General features: G+C 34.9%; 1 protein-coding gene across 12 annotated transcripts in view; it reads right to left on the minus strand.

Annotated features, from left to right (window-relative positions):
• Nucleotides 1–2,392: 2,392 nt before the first annotated feature.
• flvcr1 (FLVCR choline and heme transporter 1) overlaps nt 2,393–20,269 on the minus strand; it is a 40,986-nt gene continuing 23,109 nt past the window's right edge. The window contains exons 7-11 of one of the 12 annotated variants that reach the window (XR_010018919.1): nt 19,117–19,222; nt 17,385–17,496; nt 11,401–11,456; nt 8,161–10,620; nt 2,393–6,080 (exon numbers count right to left, since the gene is read on the minus strand). Coding sequence is in view for 2 of the 12 variants with exons in the window: in XM_063055806.1 (XP_062911876.1) it covers nt 10,543–10,620; nt 11,401–11,456; nt 17,385–17,496; nt 19,117–19,222 (352 nt within the window). In the remaining 10 variants the exon portion in view is untranslated. Of the gene's footprint in view, nt 10,621–11,400; nt 14,755–17,384; nt 17,497–19,116; nt 19,223–20,269 lie in introns of those variants that run through there. The other 11 variants (XR_010018929.1, XR_010018927.1, XR_010018922.1 and 8 more) reach the window with 11 other exon arrangements.

The following is a 20,269-nucleotide window of genomic DNA, read 5'->3' on the forward strand; positions in this document are numbered from 1 at the left end:
TTTGCATGCTTTTCTCCCCGTTTTTCTCTGCACTTTGGGTGTTTGACAATCCTTTGTCTTAATGGGTTCGATTGGGTTTCTTTGTTTTGTAGCGGGTCTCCAGGTTGTATAAAGTATGAAGTCTTCGATGATAAATGTATTTCAACTTTGATTATTTCTCTAAACATTTACCTATGTACCTATCCAAATAGCTTTTAAACATCATAATTGTACCCAACTCTGCCACATCTTCTACCCACCACACTGTGAAAAAAGTTGCCCCTCATGTCCCCTTTAAATCTTTCCCCTCTCACCCAGATTCCCTCACTTGTAGAAAACAAACAATAGGGAAAGTGTAAACATAAGGGAAGATGTTACCATATGGCTTGGATTTTATTATGGTCATCTTGTCAATGCAATCATCGACAATGAACTTATGGATAGCAAGAATCCTAATCCAAGTGGTGACACAAGAGACTGCTGAGGTCAGAATCTGGAACTCAGAAGTCCCTGTGACTTCCCTCACCCCCTCCAATGGTAGGTGCAAAACTTTTCCTCCACCACATCCCTTACCGGTGTCCAGGACCTAAAGATGAGGCAGTCAATCAGCTACACTTCCCCGAGCCTCATCTATTTCATTCTGTGTTCCCAGTGTTGCTCCTCACCATCAGCAAGACTGAACAATGGGCAATTGTTGTATGAAGCAGCTGTACTCCATCCATACTGGCCATCTTGAATTCTTGACTGCATGACCTTTTAAGCTCTTTCCCATTCCCATACAAGCTCCACACTCGGTGAGTGAGCCCAAACACAAATTAGAACACCTCCTATGATACAACATGAATTTTCCATTTTCAGTTAAGTCCACACACACTGTGTCCTTTCAGAGTCCACCTAAGCCCTTTCACTCCTTTTCTACCCAACCAACCCTCATATCTGACTTGGTAGCCTTCCCACCTGATTGTATCTACTCATTACCCAACACACCTACTCATTTGGGTTTATTCTCCCTTAGTCTACACTTCCTATTCTTCCCCATCTACCCATCATTCATCCCTTATCTGGTTCCACTTATTACCTTCCAGTCTCTCTCAAATCTCCCACCTGGCTCCATCTACCCATTATTCCCCACCTCATCTGCTTCTATCCATTAACCCTTTCTTGATCCCTCCTACCTCCTTCAATTGGCAATTTTCCCTCTACACTCAGCCCTGATGCAGTGTCTCCACTGAAATCCCTTGCCTCCAGACACTGACACACAGAGAGTGTGCAGCAATTTTTTTGGTAACTCTCAACCATATGTATTCTGAAGAGACCTGTTGTGAGGTCAGTACAAAATGCACAGGTATCAGTGAGCAAGTAAGATTTGAATGAGATTGCCTAGATTAGCCTCAGTGGGTGCTGCTTTATTCCTATAAATCTTACATAGGGAGACGGCCTTTAATTGCAAACAAAAAAATGGTGTTGAAAAGCAATCTGTTTAATTGGCAATGAAATAAACACTAGGTAGCATTTTGGAATGCTGTCCTAAATTATGTACAAGTCCGGCACTAGGGTAGGAGAACAGACTTTTATCGGGGCCATTTTATCTGTCATTAGAGCCAAGGTGACACCTTCCAGTTGTTCACATTACCCAGAGGGAACAACTAAAGATAGATCAGTGTCTGGAATTCAGTTTTACAAATGTTTGTTAAATGGGGAACCTTATGACGTTATCCTCTATTCATTTGCCCATTAAGCTTTGTCACAAGAGTGATTCAAACAGACAAAGGACTACAACTAAAACTTTTAACAAGTTATTATTTCAGGTATTTTTAAAGAACAGAATGTTTATGGAGTGAAGTCCAAATTCTGATATTCTAAAGGACACATGTAAAGAGTTTACAGGGTAACTTTAATAAATTTCTGGCAAGGTGCAAACATTTATGAACTACTGTCCCATTGGTTTCCACAAGACTATTTGATTTGTAATACAATAGTGGCTTTGACTGTACTACCTACTGAGCCATTACACTCAGTCTCAGTCACTCTGGAAGACTGCTCTAGTTTGAAACTCCTATCCTACATGAGCTGAACAACCTCCTTCCATGTAATATGTAATATGCTGGAATACATGGATATAGTCTAGTAACAAAATGAAGCTAATTTAATTCAAATGTGCATAAAGTCATTTTCAGTAAACAGCCTACAATTAAATATTACATTAACAAAATTTGATCTATTTGAAAATGATGAAGTACTTGATTATTCAACAATCGCAAAACAAATACCAGGTCTTTCACTAAACAATGAAATCTGTTACATCAGAAAGATAAAGATAAATCAAAAATCAATCTTCTGCATAGAAGATAAATTCCTTTGATGCAAGTACACCCCAAACCATTCAAAACAACCCTGAACTAAAGGGCATTCCAATAATACACAAGAGGCTGTTTAATATCGACATTTTATTTTGAAATGTTTTAAGCAAAATAAGAGATTATACAATATACACACAATAGAACTTAATTACACATAGAAGCAAAGAAAACTAGATATTCAGTTGTTATACACAGTTTGTTCACAGTGCTAAATCAGATAAATGATTTAAATGTTCACATGGAAGAAACTCTCCACCCAAAGTTGAAGAACCAAATGGTACTTTCAGAATCCTGGAAAGCATTTTTATATAGCATACTCATGGCATCCTCCCTGTACTGATGTCCATTACATTCTAATGATTTAGAGCTTTGCTGCTCAAAGATTGGGTACCAATAAGCATGAAAGAAGGTTCAGATTACCTGTCAGATAAAATCTATTACACTTGAGTTGCAATCAAGATGTAGGATTATTACCATAAGCCATACAATAGGGTGATTTGCACTCCAGAAAACCTATCAAAAGCGCATAGAAGGCAATAAAACAGAAATAACCTAAACACTTGTGTTGAAACTCTATCTTCAACTCAAGCAACTTTGACAGAAAATCCACACGAACACAACTTTACCACAAAAAAAATCCCCACTCTTTGCTCCCCTTCTTACAAGAGCAAAGTAATATTTCCATTCCAGAATAGAGCAAATAAACTTTTTTTTAAATAGCCAACTGCTTTTGAAAAAGGTGGGTTCATTATTTAAACAAAAGCAGCATCTTAAATTCAGGGAAGTCACCAAATGTTTATTTTGGGTGGTTCTTTTTTCTCAGTTCAAATTAACTGGGAAGAAATGACTGCTTGTTAAAAAGACTGGTGTTTAGTTTAGATGACTCTCAGTGTAAAATTAATGCAAACCAAAAACGTGGGATCAATAGAAACCACATACTTTTAACATGAAAAGTAAGCAATATAGAAATTACAAAAGCTGAGCAAATTGACACATTACTGAATTAAATCCATCCAATGCAAGCAAAATTGCTCTCATGACATCAGACATCCAACGCAGTGCAAGGATAACCTAATGGAGACCGAATTTGCTTGAGCACTGACATTCAAAAGCACCATCATTTCAGCAACTATTATTTTCAAGTTACAATGAAGTAAATATATACATTGGAAAAACACCATTCACTGCAATGACTCATCCAATGAATGAAATCCCTTCTGAAAGGGTTACAAAGTTTTAAATGCACAATGGGTAACTATTGAAAAACCTTAAATCTTCTCCAGAGTTCACTAAGATTTTTCTGTCAAAGTCACCATGGTTTCCCTCCCAAAAAACAGCACAAATTACATTGATCTTCAAATTGTTCATACTTTGAATACATGCACAATCCATTTTCATCTATCCAGATTAGTAAAAAACATTGACAGATAGGTGCAAGCAAACATATTAAATTACATCAGATACAGACACAACGTTAAACAGCTTAAATATGGAAAGAAGATATCTGAATCATCTTAAACACGCTGTCTGAGACCATGTACATAGTTGAGGATACAACAGTTCTGAGACACGAGGTTCAACATGTAACAAATTAATAAATTATCTGCTTTGCTTTGTAAACTATACTGATACATAGTTCTACAAGTCTAAAAAAATAGAATTTTGTCATACAGATTAAAAAAGTCATTGAACTTTTAAGCTAGCTCTTAATTAGTGTTGAAGTATTTGTTTAAACTATGTCAGGTACAGCAAATATGTCAACTTACTGTTGAACAGTTGTGTAAAACAATTGTCAATATTCAGCTAAACGAATCCTTAGACATAACATTCAGTGTTTGCAAGAGAGGAAAAAAATTCAGTAGTTTTTCAAACAGGGGCAATACTATAGAAAAACACCATTGGAAATACCTAGTCGACAAAAGATAACATTAAATTGATTAAGGAGAATTCATGAAGTATATCAGCAACTTTTAATACCTCACTGAATTAAAAATCTATTAAGAAATAATTGTAATCGACAATGATGATTCAACATTTCCATATTACAGTCAACCAAGGCACCTTGGTTGTGGAAAATGTTCATTTAATGGGGAACATTTTCATAGCCTAATGGTGTTTGCTGGATCAATTTATTCCACATAAGGTAATTTTAAACAATGATAATATACCCATTATATGCCGAGTAAGATGTCCTTTTTAAGAGTGTGTAGCCACAAAATGTAAAATCTTACCAAGCTGGGCATTTTAAGCTGATCATTGTAGGCAAAGAAGAAAACCACTTGAAGATATTGTGTATAACAACCACACATATACATACATAATACAATCATTGCATTACAATATTAACAATTATGCAAGTTCAAAATCTTTAAATGAGACCCAATAAAAGGGTACCAAAACTCTTCAAGTTGGAGTGTATAGACACACAAGTATAACAAAATGATTAACTAGTTAAGGGGAAAAATTACTTAAAAATAACAACTAGCTTAATGATAAACCACTCAAGCATTCTTCTATAGTTCTACAAAATGATTCCTACAATCAAGGATTACAACTTATTTTGAAGTATTATCGGAAGTCTGAGTAACGAATAGGATGTAAACCATCCTTTTAGTACATACCATCTATCTACAAAAAAAAGGAATGGAAAAGTACAATTTCTTTGAATGTAGGACTTGGGTCCAACTGACATATTGACAGAAAACTAAAAATTTTAGGGAAACAATGGCATGTTCACATTTTCATGGGATGGTAGGATAAAGGGAAAAAAGTGAATTGTACCAAGTTCCAAATGGTTCTCCAATAGCATAGCTAAGATCAGGAAATATGGATGCATTTATACATAGGCAAGGGTAAACTGAAGACACCAGTGCAAGTTCTATTTTGTTCTCATAGCATTTCATCAAAACCAACAACTTGCAATAATTGTACCATTAATAAAAATAGCCATCAATTCATCCCTGCTGCATTTTTTCCTCATCAGTAACATTTTCTTTTCTCTAATAATGAAAACTTAAGGCCAAAACTGCACAACTCAAAACAAGACATCTGCGATTTGTACACAATTAACTATTGGTAGTAATGGCTACTAAAATTTAAACCTGACCAATACCTCCAGGTAAGAGCACCCTTTTTTCCCTCCTTAAATCTAGGCAAAGGGGGAAAAACTGATAATGATTAATCGTTCTTGATGTAGGTTCTACTGTGAGTGAATAACCATGGGGACACAAGCGCATGGTAACATTTGGACCAGAAGGAAATAGTTATCCAAAAAGGGAGTGGGACCATATTAACTGATAGTTTAGAAAAAAATTATATTGTTGTAAAAGAAAAAAATAGTTAATTATGAAAAAGATATCAGGGAGTAGAAATGGCCACTCCTATTCAATAAGATTCTGTTAACTGAAACCAATGAAATGACAATTGAAAGTACAAAATAAACAAACAGATTTATTTATTTTCTTAGTGATTAAACAAATAGAGAACAGGAATGGCATCAGAGGAAAATGAATCTCTGAAAACTACTCTCAAATCTGATAACTTGCTATATTTAGCAGCAAACTCTACTCAGACCAGTGCTCTTAAGCTCAGAATATATATTGAAACATTCCATCAGACAGAACATAATTAACAAACATTACCCTGCCATTCAGTAAATATTATACCTTTAGATCCTCTCACGCAATACTTTTCAACAGTTGCTCCTACAGCGTCAGTCTACCTTGCTGCTCCAGTACACTGCTGTAATAATTATGAATAAAATTCCCCATTACAAGTTATGGAAGTATCTTGAACCAACCACAATAAACATTAAACATAACTACTGAAATATGTCTCATTTTTTTCTTAAAGAGTGAACTTATAAAAACACTCAAATGATAATTTAAATTACAAACATGATTAGGACAGTGATTTCTTTAGCTCCCCCACCCCCCCCAAATCAAATTGACAAATGCCAGTTAGCTGAAGAAATATTTAGAAATAGACATCTAGTAATGCTGAAATGAGCTAGATTCATATTCTATTTGTCACATATTGTAGCATCTTTTTTCAGTCAAAATACATATTCAAATTGTGTGCAATCTTGACCACAGATACGCTATCTCAGTGATTAGACAGATTATGCAATTTTCATAACGTATAATGCTATTGCTGAAAATGGATCAAACAATAGCATTAAATTCACAATTTCAAAGTAAACCATGTGGCAGGAAACAGAAAAGGTTCTGTTAGGAACAGAGTGTGGCCAAAAGTGTTGGAAATAATTCTGGGACAGGGCCTAAATCACCACAAGAGGAGCTTGTTAATCAACAGAAGAGGAAGATAGATCTTTATGGAGATTAACAAGGATGGCTGGAACATAGTAAAAGTTTTTGACAAAGTTCTGAAGAACATATCAGAATAATCAGGAAATTAAACACTCATGGGATCCAAGAGAAAGCATTAAGTTGGAATAAAAATAAGATTTCAGGTAGAGGTAATTTTAAATGGAGGCTGGATAATCAACTGATAGTAGGATTAGATGCAAGGAAAAAGCTTTTGTTTAAAACAGTGAGTACCTCTCTGCCTGAAAGGGTTGAAGAGTCAGAAATCTGGGAGAGCTGTGACCTGCAAGGCTACTAATCACTACCAGGAAACAAGGTAATTAAATAGCCAGAGTTTTTAATGATATGGGCATTGAGCAATTGGCATCCTTGTTTGCTAGTACTTGTGATTCTATGTTAGTGGCCAGTTGAGCCATCAGTAGTTACAACAATTAAGACAAATTAAATTATGTGAATGATATAACGTAGTTTCTTGATTTGTTGGTTGGGCCAGTCATCCCTAAGGCCAACTGCCTGTCTCCTTACTCTTACCCCTCGATCTGTCAGTTTTCACCCCACTTACTGCAGGTCCACTAATCACCTCTAGCCCGTCTCATCACACCCCTTTCTTTATACCAGCTTTCTCCTCCTTCTTAATCATGATGTAGGGTTTAAATCCTAAACACTGACACTTCCTTTCTTCCCTTCCAACAGATGTTGCCTGATCCAGCGTTTTGGTTCAAGCTATTCAGGGCAGATTTTGGGTCTCAGATGCAAATGAAATATAATTTGTTAGCTGATCTGCCCTACTTACCACAATTACAAAGAATATTTCATAATGAAAAATGGCTCAGCATGTGACATAAATACACTTGTGATGTTTATCAATGATTGCGATCCGAATAGCACAGCCAGGGTAGAAATAAAGACTGGAGTTGAATTCTGATTTGCACTAGTTTGTCATTCAGTCAACTATGTTTCTACAGTGTGCCCTTGCTTAAAGAGGATATACTACAACAATTACTACCCTGCTGGCTGAAAATATATACCTGCTGAGAACATAGGAAGCAAGCACAGCAGTAGCAAGATAATTTAAGTGCCGAGGTTTGTATAATGTCTACCTAGGCAAAAAGTGAAAAGACAGTTGGGCTTCCAAAAATAATCAATAGGAAATAGAAAAAAATGGTTAGATGAAAAAGAAAAAGATCCCAAACACATTAGCTATCCAGTAAGCAAATAAAGCTTTTCAATATACTCTATTAGAAACTGTAGCCTGAAAAAAAAACTATGGCAAAATTTAGAGTTTTTATATATCCAATAGAGACTTGGGAGTAACACTAACTTAGCTTATCAATTACCTAATATTCAAAGATGCTTTAACACCTCCCATGCACTCACTAGAAAACCCAGGAAACCTTCAAAGGACAGGTACAGTATCAATATGGTTTAATTATCTGCCATGGGTTCAATCAATATTTCTAATGTTTAATAATACACAAACTACAACGTAGTCTTACCGCTAACCACCGGTATCAGGGACACATTCCCCATACTTCAGTTGCTTCCTGACCTGTGATTTAAAAATATTTATAGTTCCAGTGAGTCATGGATTACAAAAATTTAGGTTAATCCAGTGACAAAACAGAGCTTTCAGGAGCACTGGCTGATGACATCCAGCAGAGCAGACCTGCAAAAACTCCTAAACTCTACAACTAAATTCTGCCTTAGGTGGTGTGATGAGAAATAAGCTTCATGGTGACCCAAGCATTTTAAGATCTCACACTCCTAACTAATTTCTTCTATTATGTTAATACCATTTCCAGCAACATTTTAAATTCACATTTCAATTTTGAAAGTAACAGAATAAATTTACCCTACAATGACCAAAATCCAAATCACGAGTACACATTTCTTCTTGCCACTTCTTTTACTGATCAACTTGATTTTCTAATTTCTGCCAACTTTGTCATACGGACCTGATCCAAATCCTGTGCTGGAGACAACACAGTTAGTTCTCAAGACATCGACAGAACCTCCAAGTGAGATTTTCATTCCTCAGTCAGGGTATGTTTGGAATCCATTCCCAAAGGTGAAAGGACAGCGCAAAAATATTCACAAGCTAGTCCTTCCCAGAGTTCATGTAAAAGGTTTAATCTCTTCTCATTTCAAATTGAAATATAGAACTTCAAAACCAGATTAAGCAGCAGCTTTAAAATACTGATTATGGTGCCTTAATTGCTGTTCATACAAATTCCCTCATCAAACAACCGTTGAAGTTTCAGGCTCACCCATTTTCTTTTCAAATGCCTAAATATACCATAGCATTATAAAAGCACTATCAATTCCCGACAAAATTTCCTGATTCCAGCAAAGCTATCTGGAGAAGGAAGGAGAGAGTGACAGGAAAAAAAGAACACACAAACCACTGTGTGCAAAATAAAAATTTCATTGTGTATTAAAATCACATGATGAAGAAAATGATACAATTATATACAGATATGTGAAACATGAACCAAAGTAACCACAACTATGTGCACTCCACAGTGACAGGTTTTATAATTTCATGGTTATCATCTGGTAAAGTGACAGAACTATGAGTATTTGCAAGTGGATAACCAGAATTGTCTCCAACTTTACAGACGCTCTGACTGAGATTAACAACGTATGAGGAAAGGATAGGTACATAATTAATAACTTTGGTTCTACATTGCCAATATATACAGTACCATCTGGTGGACTAATGATCTTACATGAGGTTAATCATTTAGATCCTATACAGTTCTTAGAATTTAATGCACCTACATAGTTAAAATCCGTTGCATCTTTTCATATCAATAATAAAGGCACAACTATTGTGATGAACAGATATTTGTTACCCCCAACATTTGGGGGCTTACAGTACATAGACTGCACTAGACAACAAACTTTACAATTTTACTCTCAAGCTTCTTATGAAGTTCAGGATAGAATATCACCTGTGAAACTTAAACCTACTGTATTCATTCCTGTGAATGTGAATTAAGTGCAAAGTGAAGTGTATGAATAACTTTTGTCCACTAATATTTTCACATATATACTAGTTGATATCCATAGCATGACTATGGATAAAAACGGAAAGTTCAAACTCTCGGCTGATATATATAACCATGTATTACAAACATATCAAATTTGTGTGAGTTACTGCTGAGCACATTACAGTTTTGACTACTTAACAAGTATCAATTGCATTTCCATGGAAATTGCTTTTAAGGATGTTACAAATTGTGCAAGAGCTATTTATACACAATTTAACTTAAAAAACTAAATTCTTCTTTGAACATTAAGAAGGCTAGCGTTTACATTTTCAGGAGACTGAATTCTCCCTCACTTTTCAGAACACTGACCCGTTCTCAGAACTCATCCAACATGCCCAAGAGCAATAACTAAGAAAAACAAAGCAATTCTTTTTTAAAAAGTAATGAGAATGTCAAAAATACAGTGTGCTTACATTTGGAAAATTACCAGACACTGGTAAAGTAACGATTAAAAATAACACTTAAGCAGAAAGTCCATATACAAGACTGGCAAAGATGTTCAAGTTACTTGGCTCTCATACATTTTTATATATAAAAATGGAAATGTGGTCCAGTTTAAATCTTCTGTAGAAATGATTTGTCCAAACTAATCAAACTTCTAATCATTTATTTTGCAAAAATATTAATTTTACTGGACTAAAACAATCTAATGCTCTTGAAACCAGTTAAAATGAGTCCATTATTTGAACTACTAATAAATATTGGTCACTGTTAATAAATTATCACATTTTTCTAACCATTGCACCATTAGCAGCTCTTCATATTTATTTCAGTGCCATTTACTAGTTGTGCGCTGTACCACTGCCATCCGTTCTCCCATATTAATTAGATTGTAGTTTCTTCTGGTGCATGAAGCTCATTTTGTGCAGTAGAAACTCTTTCTAGTGAATCACGATCAGCAAACTGAAGAGAGAAAATAAATACATTTATAAGTGCTCCCCTATTATAACTATGAAAACATTATTTAAAAAAACACGTGGAGAAGTAACACCACTTCGTGTTTCCAAGTTCTTACGGAAATCAAACCGTAGAATTTCACACTGCAGAATTTCTAGTATAAATTATTTACAGATATTGCATGGAACAGGCCCTTCTGGGCCAATATCCTACTCACTTTAACACCAGCCTAATTACAGGAAATTTACAATGATCAATTAACCTACGAACTGATACATATTTGGACTGTTATGAGAAAACCGAAGCACCCAGAGGAAGCCCACACAGTCATGAGAAGAACGTATAAACTCATTGCAGGCAGCAGAAGTGAACTCAAATGCCCAAGCTGTAACACTATCCTCTAACTGTCACACAATTGTAGCACCCAGACCATTGGATATTATTTCATTAGTACTAGGACAATGTCAAACAAAAACCAATACTGGCTCAATGACTCTAGATAATAGATATTGAAGGGCAGAGAAAGATGATACACCAAAATAATTTTAGTTGTTCACTTATGTGACAGAAAACTTGGAATATATTACCTTTTTAGAAACTTTCCACAAATACAGAATTTCCCTGAATAGCAGAACATGATCCAAATCACAGCAAATGAAAAGAAATGTGATAGAGAAGGCAGTCTAACCGACTCAACATGCACCCATCCGCTTCCTTTCTTGTGATGCAATTCAGAATATTCAGGCAAAGAACTGATTGTAAACCCAAAAAATAGGATTAACATACCTGAGCATTTGCAGCCAAATTTGCTTGTTGTCTTCTTAAGTCTGCTTTTATGAAAACTGTAAAGAAAATAAAAATTATGAAAAAATCTATTTGCATTATGGGCACATTTTATCAGAATAGGAACCTAAGGCAAATATGACTTTTCTTAAAAAAGTTGTTAGTTTGCCTATGCAGTCAATTAAGCAATAATATCAGAAAAATTCAGATACAGCAAAGTTTGTTCAGCATCTCTTAAAAGCCAAAATACGAAGCTTTCAAAAATGCACATATTAAAATGGAGACTCGGTTTTCAAAATAAGGATATTACAAATACAATGCTAAGTTAAGTAAAATTAGAATTACTGAAAGAAACTTCATTGACATTATTTAAGCAGTTGTTCTATATAATAAAAACAGATTTATCAGTTACAGGCACATCTTAATCTTTCTACAAATGTTATACAATGGCATCAATTTATGAAGAAACCAGTAAGAAACAAATATATTGAATTGATTTCTGTAAACCTTTATGAAAGTCACCATCCAGTTATATTTTAATTCAACTGCATATTAGCACCATACAACAAAATATTGACTTTACAATTTTTTGCAGAGTCCTTACCTCACACTGCTTCCAGACAGAACACTGGCTGAAAATAGCAAGACTAACCAATTTAGAAATAAAATCATCCAGCACATATTAGAAGTTATAAATAGAAGGGAGTGATTTTGAGGCCTTAAAAACAGAGGACGTGATTAGCGGATCAGAAATTTACCAAAACAGAATTACCCACTAGCCTTGGAGATGTGGAATTTAACTAGTTTTATTACTGGTTTAGTTTCTTTTAACTATAAGCCTTCAATATCTATGTTTCAAAATAAATAAGAAAAAAATTGTTAGAAATAGTTAATTCTTAAAGCAGATCAGACTCATTTTCCAGTAACAGTGCATGACTTGAGCTTGGAACAAGCAGCTCTACAGAAAGCCAGGCTTGGAAAACTTCCTGTATAGATTCTGCATAGCATTACCGTTCTGTGTGACTGCAGCTCAAAATGCTTGTTGCTATTGTCACACCCTTATTCGAGGACAACTGCTTTGCTTAATTACCACTGACAACACCAAGTAGTATAAATTATGTCAAAAACTGTGATGGTCCAGAAATTAAAGGGTAAAAAAAACAGATGTTCAAGAGGATTGAAATCCACACTTCATCTTGAAATTTATGTCCTCTAGAAGCCCCCAAAAAATTACTGCCTCATAATAACTCCCAACTATTCTTTCTCCTCTTTTTGGTGTGGTGCATTATAGCTAGGTCCAATGTAAAACAGATGCTAATTCAAGATGTTAAAGTTGCATTCTCATGGGTAGTGCATGTAGATTTAAGTACATCACTTCTGAGATGCTCCATTTTTAAAATTTATATTTTAAAACTAATAAGTGTATTAACAGATGCATGCAGTAAACTTTTTATTGTATCTTATAGATGTTTGAAGTATCCGAGGCCTTTGAGTAATGTGATTTTTGCAGTGGCCTAACTACTTACTGAAAACTCAACTGAATTGAGTGTGCACATATAACATCTACAATTACTTACTTTTCAAAGTGGCATTTTATTATTAAGTCATACCCACAAATTAATTACCTTTAACAATAATCAACTGCAAGCCACTTTTAGTGGCTGGAGGAAATATGTCACTTTTCCACATCAGAGGGTGGACAGACTAGAGTATTAACTTTCTGCTGAAGAAACAAAAACATAAACTGACACTAACTTGTCAAATATTTAACTTTTTGTAAATCAGAACCAAATAGCTCAGAATTTGCCAGCCCAAGCCAGCATTATGCCCACCTGGCACTGCCAATATTCGTCAGATGCAGAGTAAAACTCTCTAATCTACACCAAAGCAATGTCTTAACTGTAAGCTTTGAACATCAGTGTGATATTTTCCACCACAGCTACTTTTATTTTCTGGCCTCTCAAGAGTTAGCTTTTTCTCTTGGCATCAAACCACTAGCTGCCCAGGTGGGGGAATTGTGTGAGTTAAGGAGGTAGATTATCAGTTACAAATTATGTATTTAAAACTACCTCATTCATACACTACATACAGCCTCAATTCAATAAAGACCCCAGAGGTGAGGGGACAGTGTTCCAATTGATAGTACAATCAATCCCTATTAGAATTTCTTTTTCTCATAACACCATGGTTTTGCTTACTTGCAGCAGCGTAATGCCGCCTTACCCTGTACACGATTGTCCATGGACAGTCACAATCCTGGTTCGTTCATGTTGACTGGTTATATTTCTTTCCTAAAACCTAAAGAGACTAGCTTCACAATTGACTTGTTAATAAAAACATGCCAGCAAACTAAACAAGAGCTATGTGTGTGTCGCAAAGCTGCAGACACTCAAAAGAGTTCACAGGATGTAAACAGCAAGAATGAAAGCTTAATAGTTTATGACCATTATAATGTGTGAAGTGGTCAGATCCTTGAAAGATGTTTCAGCTAGCTTTATAATTTACTCTTTGTGAGCTTTTCATTTGCGATTATCCACTTAAGTGAACTTCTTCCCTTACCACTGTTTTGTTTTCTTACCGTCACTTGCATAGCCGCCATGTTTTGCCACATGCCTTTATTTCAAGTGACAGAAGAGTGATGACACACTGTATAAAGAAGAGATACTGGAAATCTGTTAAAAAGCTGCAATACATTTAGGTGGTTTTGCAGAGTCAGTGTATGTTGTCAAGATTTGTGCACAACCTCTCCTAGGACTAACCATTAGCAGCAACCTCACACTGGAGAACAGACTTTTTTTTAATATTATAGAACCCCAAACAGGTGCAGAGTTCCTTGCTCCATTATCTTATCTAAGCCTTTAAGTGTGATGTACTTGTACGCACCCAGAGCTGCAACTGGATAACCAGAGGAGCATGTTGGGGATCATGTGATCTGCACTGCTACACAATGATAGGCCTTTTCAAATTTTAATTTAGTCAAAAATTCTTCAGTTATTATCCATCAAAACTTGGAGTGAAGTTTCATAAACATTCTATCTGAATTTCATTCTTAAGCTATGTAATTTAAGAAAAAGATCTAATATCATCCATCCAGATTCACATTTTATTCATTGGTTGATCCCCTCAGTTTCCAAATTCCATGTACTACTGATAACTTCTAAGACTTTCCAATTAACTAATTAACCTAACACCATTTCTTTTTTGCTAATTGATTTACATAAAATTTGTGAAAACCTATTGTAGTTTACTAAATGTATTTACAGTACTCAACATACAATCAAAACTTAGTACCTGTAGTTTGTTGAACTGGCTATATACTTCCTGTGCTGGAGAGAGGAGCAGCTGGTAAAAGGAGCTCTGCGATTTATTGGGAAAAAAACTGGGTAAATTGGTTAAGAATATATACAATACTTTGGGTGGAGAGTGTGCACAATGTTTACAGTTACAGTCAGTTGAAAATTTATATCAATAAATGGTGTAGATATATAGAACACAAGTCTTGAATTGGCAAAGTTACTGCAGCCTTCTTTCCAGTAGGGTTAAAGCCCAACAAATGCAACAAGAATGTTAAAAAAGTTGCAAAAAGGCATTTTCGGAATTTAAGCAATCCCGACAAAAATTAGGAAGATATATAGAACCCCGAGGACATGGGGAATCAAAACCTTTAAGATTCTTAAGATGTGTAATATTCATAATAGAAAAAAAAGAACAGGCATACTAGAGTTTGGTACTATCTTATGGAAAGACTTTTGTTAACAAAGTTAATGACAGTGACCGACTGAGAAGTGGAAATAAAATGAAGGGTAACAGAAGTAACTGAAAGCCATATAAAATGTTATTGCTGGCATCTAAGACGACCACTAATTTCTTCAGGGGAAGTGCCTATTAAATTGTCATTGTAGAATAAACAGCAGCATTCAAAACAAAGTGGTATTGATTAGCTTTTAATACAGAACTCTGAATAAAGTATAAAAGAAAGCCGTGCAGCAATGTACAAGAGGCATAATTTTCTAAAAACCGTGATTAAAAGGCCATTAGCACTATGGGTTAATGTAACAATGAAGTGAGGTAGAATGAATATATTAAAGTTACTTGAAAGGATGAGTGAACAATTTCAAACAGAAAGGCTATCACTACCTTTGAGATATACATATAATGAATTTTTCAGGAATAAAATAAATTCCTTAATTCAGAAATAAGTGGAACGCTTGTCTTAAAGTACTAAATGAACAGATTTGAAATTTTACTTGAAGTAAAACTGACACATAAATAGCAAATTTATGCTTTAGGCACAGAAAGAGTAAAAAAAAATGCTTGTGGAAGTTATATTCCCAGCACAAAGATTAGACTCTTGGTATTTTGGAATGAAAACCGAAATCTAAGACAATCCAGATGCAAAAAAAAAACTACTTCAAAACATAACAAGAAACAAATGAAATAGAATATGATTGCAAGAATAGAAAGAATATCAGAGGTAGCAGTTAAGATGTAACCGCTCCACTTGAGGACCCATTAACTTGCTTCTTATAAGAATGGGGCAATGGATGAAGAAATGGTGCTTGTAATAACCTATTCAACTTCATTATCAAAACTGTAGACATATTCCAAATGAAGCCACATTGCTTCTAATGTGAGCGAGAGAAGAGGCTTATTAACAAAGGAATTAAATTCCACAGTTTAATAAATCAAAGCAGCAGCAACAAAATGCCAGCATACATAATTCTGCATGAAGTTAACATGGATGCCTGAGAGAAGGGTTTCAAAACAACAGGTTTTGTCTCATAAACATGTAATTATTTAATGTTGCAATAAAGCAAGAGAGAAAGAAGAACGCACAGTCTGAAGTGTATGTTCTATGGGAAACAACACTCCAAACACTGATCAAATTCATTCAAGTAATGCAAGCAAGCTGCAGAAAAGGAGCTGGGCAATTACTGAGATCACGAAAGGAGGAAGGCACTTCAAGTAGTTTAAATTTCTGTTGAGAATACCAAGTAACAATCAGTTGAGTAATGCTCAAGACTAAAAGCAATCCTGAAAGTGTTGGTAAAGGTAAAATTCAAAGGAATGGTAGATTATGAAGAGGGAATAATATAACTAGGAAAATGAATGCAAAGGATGAATGATGGAAAATGACTCGCATAAAGAATGACTCTTCTCTGCAAAGATCACATCCATGCAATGCTGTTACCAGTTTTAAGTATCAGGAAGTTTCTTGAATGATTAAACTGAAATAAAATTATTTTCACACAATGTAACTACCCAGTGGTATCACAAACATCATTTGTCAGTTCAAAAATCTTAACCTTCAGAACATTTTTGAGGCACTAAAAAGGCAAAGATATTCAGGAGGCGAAGATATTGCTTGGGCAGTTTTTAAAAATGGAAGGAAATTAACAGCCTCATAAGCCAACTAAGAGAATGAAAAAAAAGCATCTTTCTCTCCTTTCTCCAAATTTAAATTCCCAGCAAATGCAGTTAATGCAATGGCAATTAACTCCATAAAACAAAAAGAGCTGGATAAGTATCTGATATATATAAATAGTGCAGAGGTTCCAAGTTTTAAAAAGAAAGATGGACTTTATTCACCATAGAACTTTATGGTTACTACATCGTTGAAACCTTAAGTAGCGTTTAACTGAATAATTAGATTCATCCAAAGATTTTCCTTCAATACCCCTCAGGTATGGAGAAAAGAAAAAGAATGAAAGGAACAAGAGCGATCCTGAGTAAAAATTCAGAGCTTTATCTTCTTGGAGTTTTTTTTTCCCCCAGTCGATGTCTGCCTCCTGCACAAAATGACTGGGCTGAATACAGTCCTGGATAGGGAAGAATTTACAAGATCTGTGGAGGGAATGGCCTTAACAGGCCAAAAGGCCTTTTCATTGGTCCATGTTATTATTTACATTTAATAGATGGAGATGCTGTTTTTATTAAACAGCAACGCATTACATATTAAGTTTTAAATGGTGAAAGCTGCTAATTACCTGTAAGAATGAGTCCCAGTAAGATCCAAGAACAAAGAAAGATATTTCCTGCAAATGTGCCATAATCAGCTTTCAACTTTCCTTGGGCCAGTGTGAACACAATTCCAAATAGCTGCAAGCACAAGAAAACTTGATATTAAACAAACTGTCCAAGATCAACAATGCCCTAACACATTGAAGAGTTAACCTACATGTTCCAAAATAATCAATTTTTGCTTAATCAAATTATTATCCAAACTAACACATTAGTGTTAGCTGTACATTCAACTGTATCATGGTTAGACTGAATTCCCTTTCCTAGGCATTCAGTACACACACAATTCCCTAAAACCGCCAACACATGAATAGTTGGAGGGAAAGACAAGTATCACGATTATACCCATTACAACAGTCTAAGTTTACAATTTCCACCACCTAACATAAAACCTTGTAACAAGCTAATCATAAATCAAATTAGCATTAAGCTCAGAAAATTCCCTAATCAATATACAGATTTTAAAAGTAAGCTTATACAAGATTTATATTTCATCACAAAAAGTAATAAAAATAAGCATGCATCGATATATCAAAGTTGCTGGTGAATGCAGCAGGCCAGGCAGCACCTCTTCCCAGAGATGCTGCCTGGCCTGCTGCGTTCACCAGCAACTTTGATGTGTGTTGCTTGAATTTCCAGCATCTGCAGGATTCCTGTTGTATGCATCGATATATATTATTTACTAGATAAACTATGTAATATGCAGGGGCCACCTTGGAGTCATTAGTGTTTTTCTGATGATCCTACCATAATGCCACTTGCAGGAGTAAATGAATGTCCGTCCCTTCCAGCTGAAGGATTTATGATTTTGGCAGATGAACATATGATACAGTGCCCATTTTCTGAGTAGAAACAGGAGCACCGTTACATCCAATGTGGAAAGTGAGACACTATATGATGAGTGAGTTGATACCTCAAACTGGCAGTCTGCTCCTGGAGCATTAGCAGCACCTTGCCAATGAAAATAATTATATTTAAACTTGCAAGTTTTAGATGTTGGCCCAGATTTTACAATTAGTTAATACTTGGATTTTGTGCTGAAGTACAATTATTCTGTATTATCATGTCAAGAATTTACTTGACTAAAATTCTCCAGAACTAACTGGCATGGCTTTGTGTAACATAATTAGCCATGTGGTCAGTTCTGAATAACCAGCTTGTACAGAAGGCAAAGTCACGCCTTCAGACTTACCATGTAAAGTTGTCATTTTTTTTCCAATGCATCTAAATATCTGGCACTCAGGCGTTGAGAAACCAAATGAATGAATTAAAATTAAATTTAATGAAGTAAGCTATGATAGGTTTCAAACCTCCTTAAATGATGGATGCTGCCAGTATTTTTGTGTTCCATCATTGTATTCAGTTGTTAATCTAATGGCAAATCTACAATCTGGCAGTAAGTTAAGGCAACACAAGCAAGGCCCTGAAGATGTGGAAATTAGCAGGATCACAAAAGTAGTTTGTTATGTAACTGCCAGTGAAACCATGTTAATTTTGCCTCTAATTTGCTTATGAAATTGCAAATTACAGTAAATATCATACACCTTGTTCATAATCAATTGAAATTGGTAGCAAGGAAAACAATTATACTTAAAAGATTTTCCAATTATACTGTAGTATTTATTTGCAAAGATACTAAACCAGCTTTTATTATTAGCTGACAAATTCCCCATCATAATGTATCATCCAATTCCTTACTTGTGCAGAAGCATTGAGAAGTCCAGATGATGTTCCCTCGGATTCTGGATAGGTTATTTCTACACCAAATTCAAAGCCCAATGGAAGATAACCAGTCATGAAAAAACTGAAAATATAAAGATCGATTTAGTCAATTTGTACAGAAAAAAAGCAGCTTATCAAAACTGTTTCGTATCCTTTGATCACTGAACTTGTGCACTGCCCAATTTAAATACAAGTTGCCACAAGTTGAATACATCTAGAACAGTATATTTACACACAAGAACACTGCAACTTGTAAAACGGATTCATACTTACAAGAACACAAGTCATTAATTATTAAATCAGATCATAATATGTAGCAGATGTTAAAGCTTATCTCTTGGGGGAAGCAAAAGAAAAAGGAAAATTTAAAAATAAAACTGTAAAGATGAATCTTGCATTGAAGTTCTGAATTCTTTTCCTAATTTTTCAGGTTCACTTAAGTACTGCATCCAAGTACAGCTTAGGCTGTAAGGCAATTTAATTATTGGGACTACAAATGCATATACTGATCACAAAACTCAGGCTAATACTAGTGAACATAAGTCACTTGAAAACAGTTCTTTAATAGGAACATTTTTGTACCTTAGAATATATAAGCATCTTAAATTTGATTACTGTAAACTGGAAAAGAGCAACCTAGATCAGTATGTGACAATTTCTACTGTATAGACTTTTCTCTAGAACCACATGTACATTGGAATTTATTCATTAACTAAATTTTGTGGTATATACTCAATGGTATAACCACGGCTTTAGATTGGGTTTATGTTGTACCTTTTCAGTGTATAGTACAAATAGTAAATAAATAATTTCCCCCAATTAAATCTGAAATTCAAGACTAGACTTTCAATGCTTAAAAATCTGTCTATGCCCAATAGACAAGACAAAACTCCTGGTACTTAATTGGCAAAATCGGGACCAACACCACTAATTATTTCTTTAAATCCAAAACTCTTACAGCTTTGCTCCAGGCTTATGTCAGTAAGACAGCCAGCATTCAAATTATATCCTTTAAGGCAAAATTACAAGCAAATATGTTTCAGTTGAAAGCCGGGCTGGATCCAATTGTTAACTATTGTTATCAGCTAGATATATATTTGTTCTTATATGGGAAGAGAAGGAATTAGAA

This window comes from Mobula hypostoma, chromosome 8, assembly GCF_963921235.1.
Source record: "Mobula hypostoma chromosome 8, sMobHyp1.1, whole genome shotgun sequence".
Taxonomy (NCBI): domain Eukaryota; kingdom Metazoa; phylum Chordata; class Chondrichthyes; order Myliobatiformes; family Myliobatidae; genus Mobula; species Mobula hypostoma.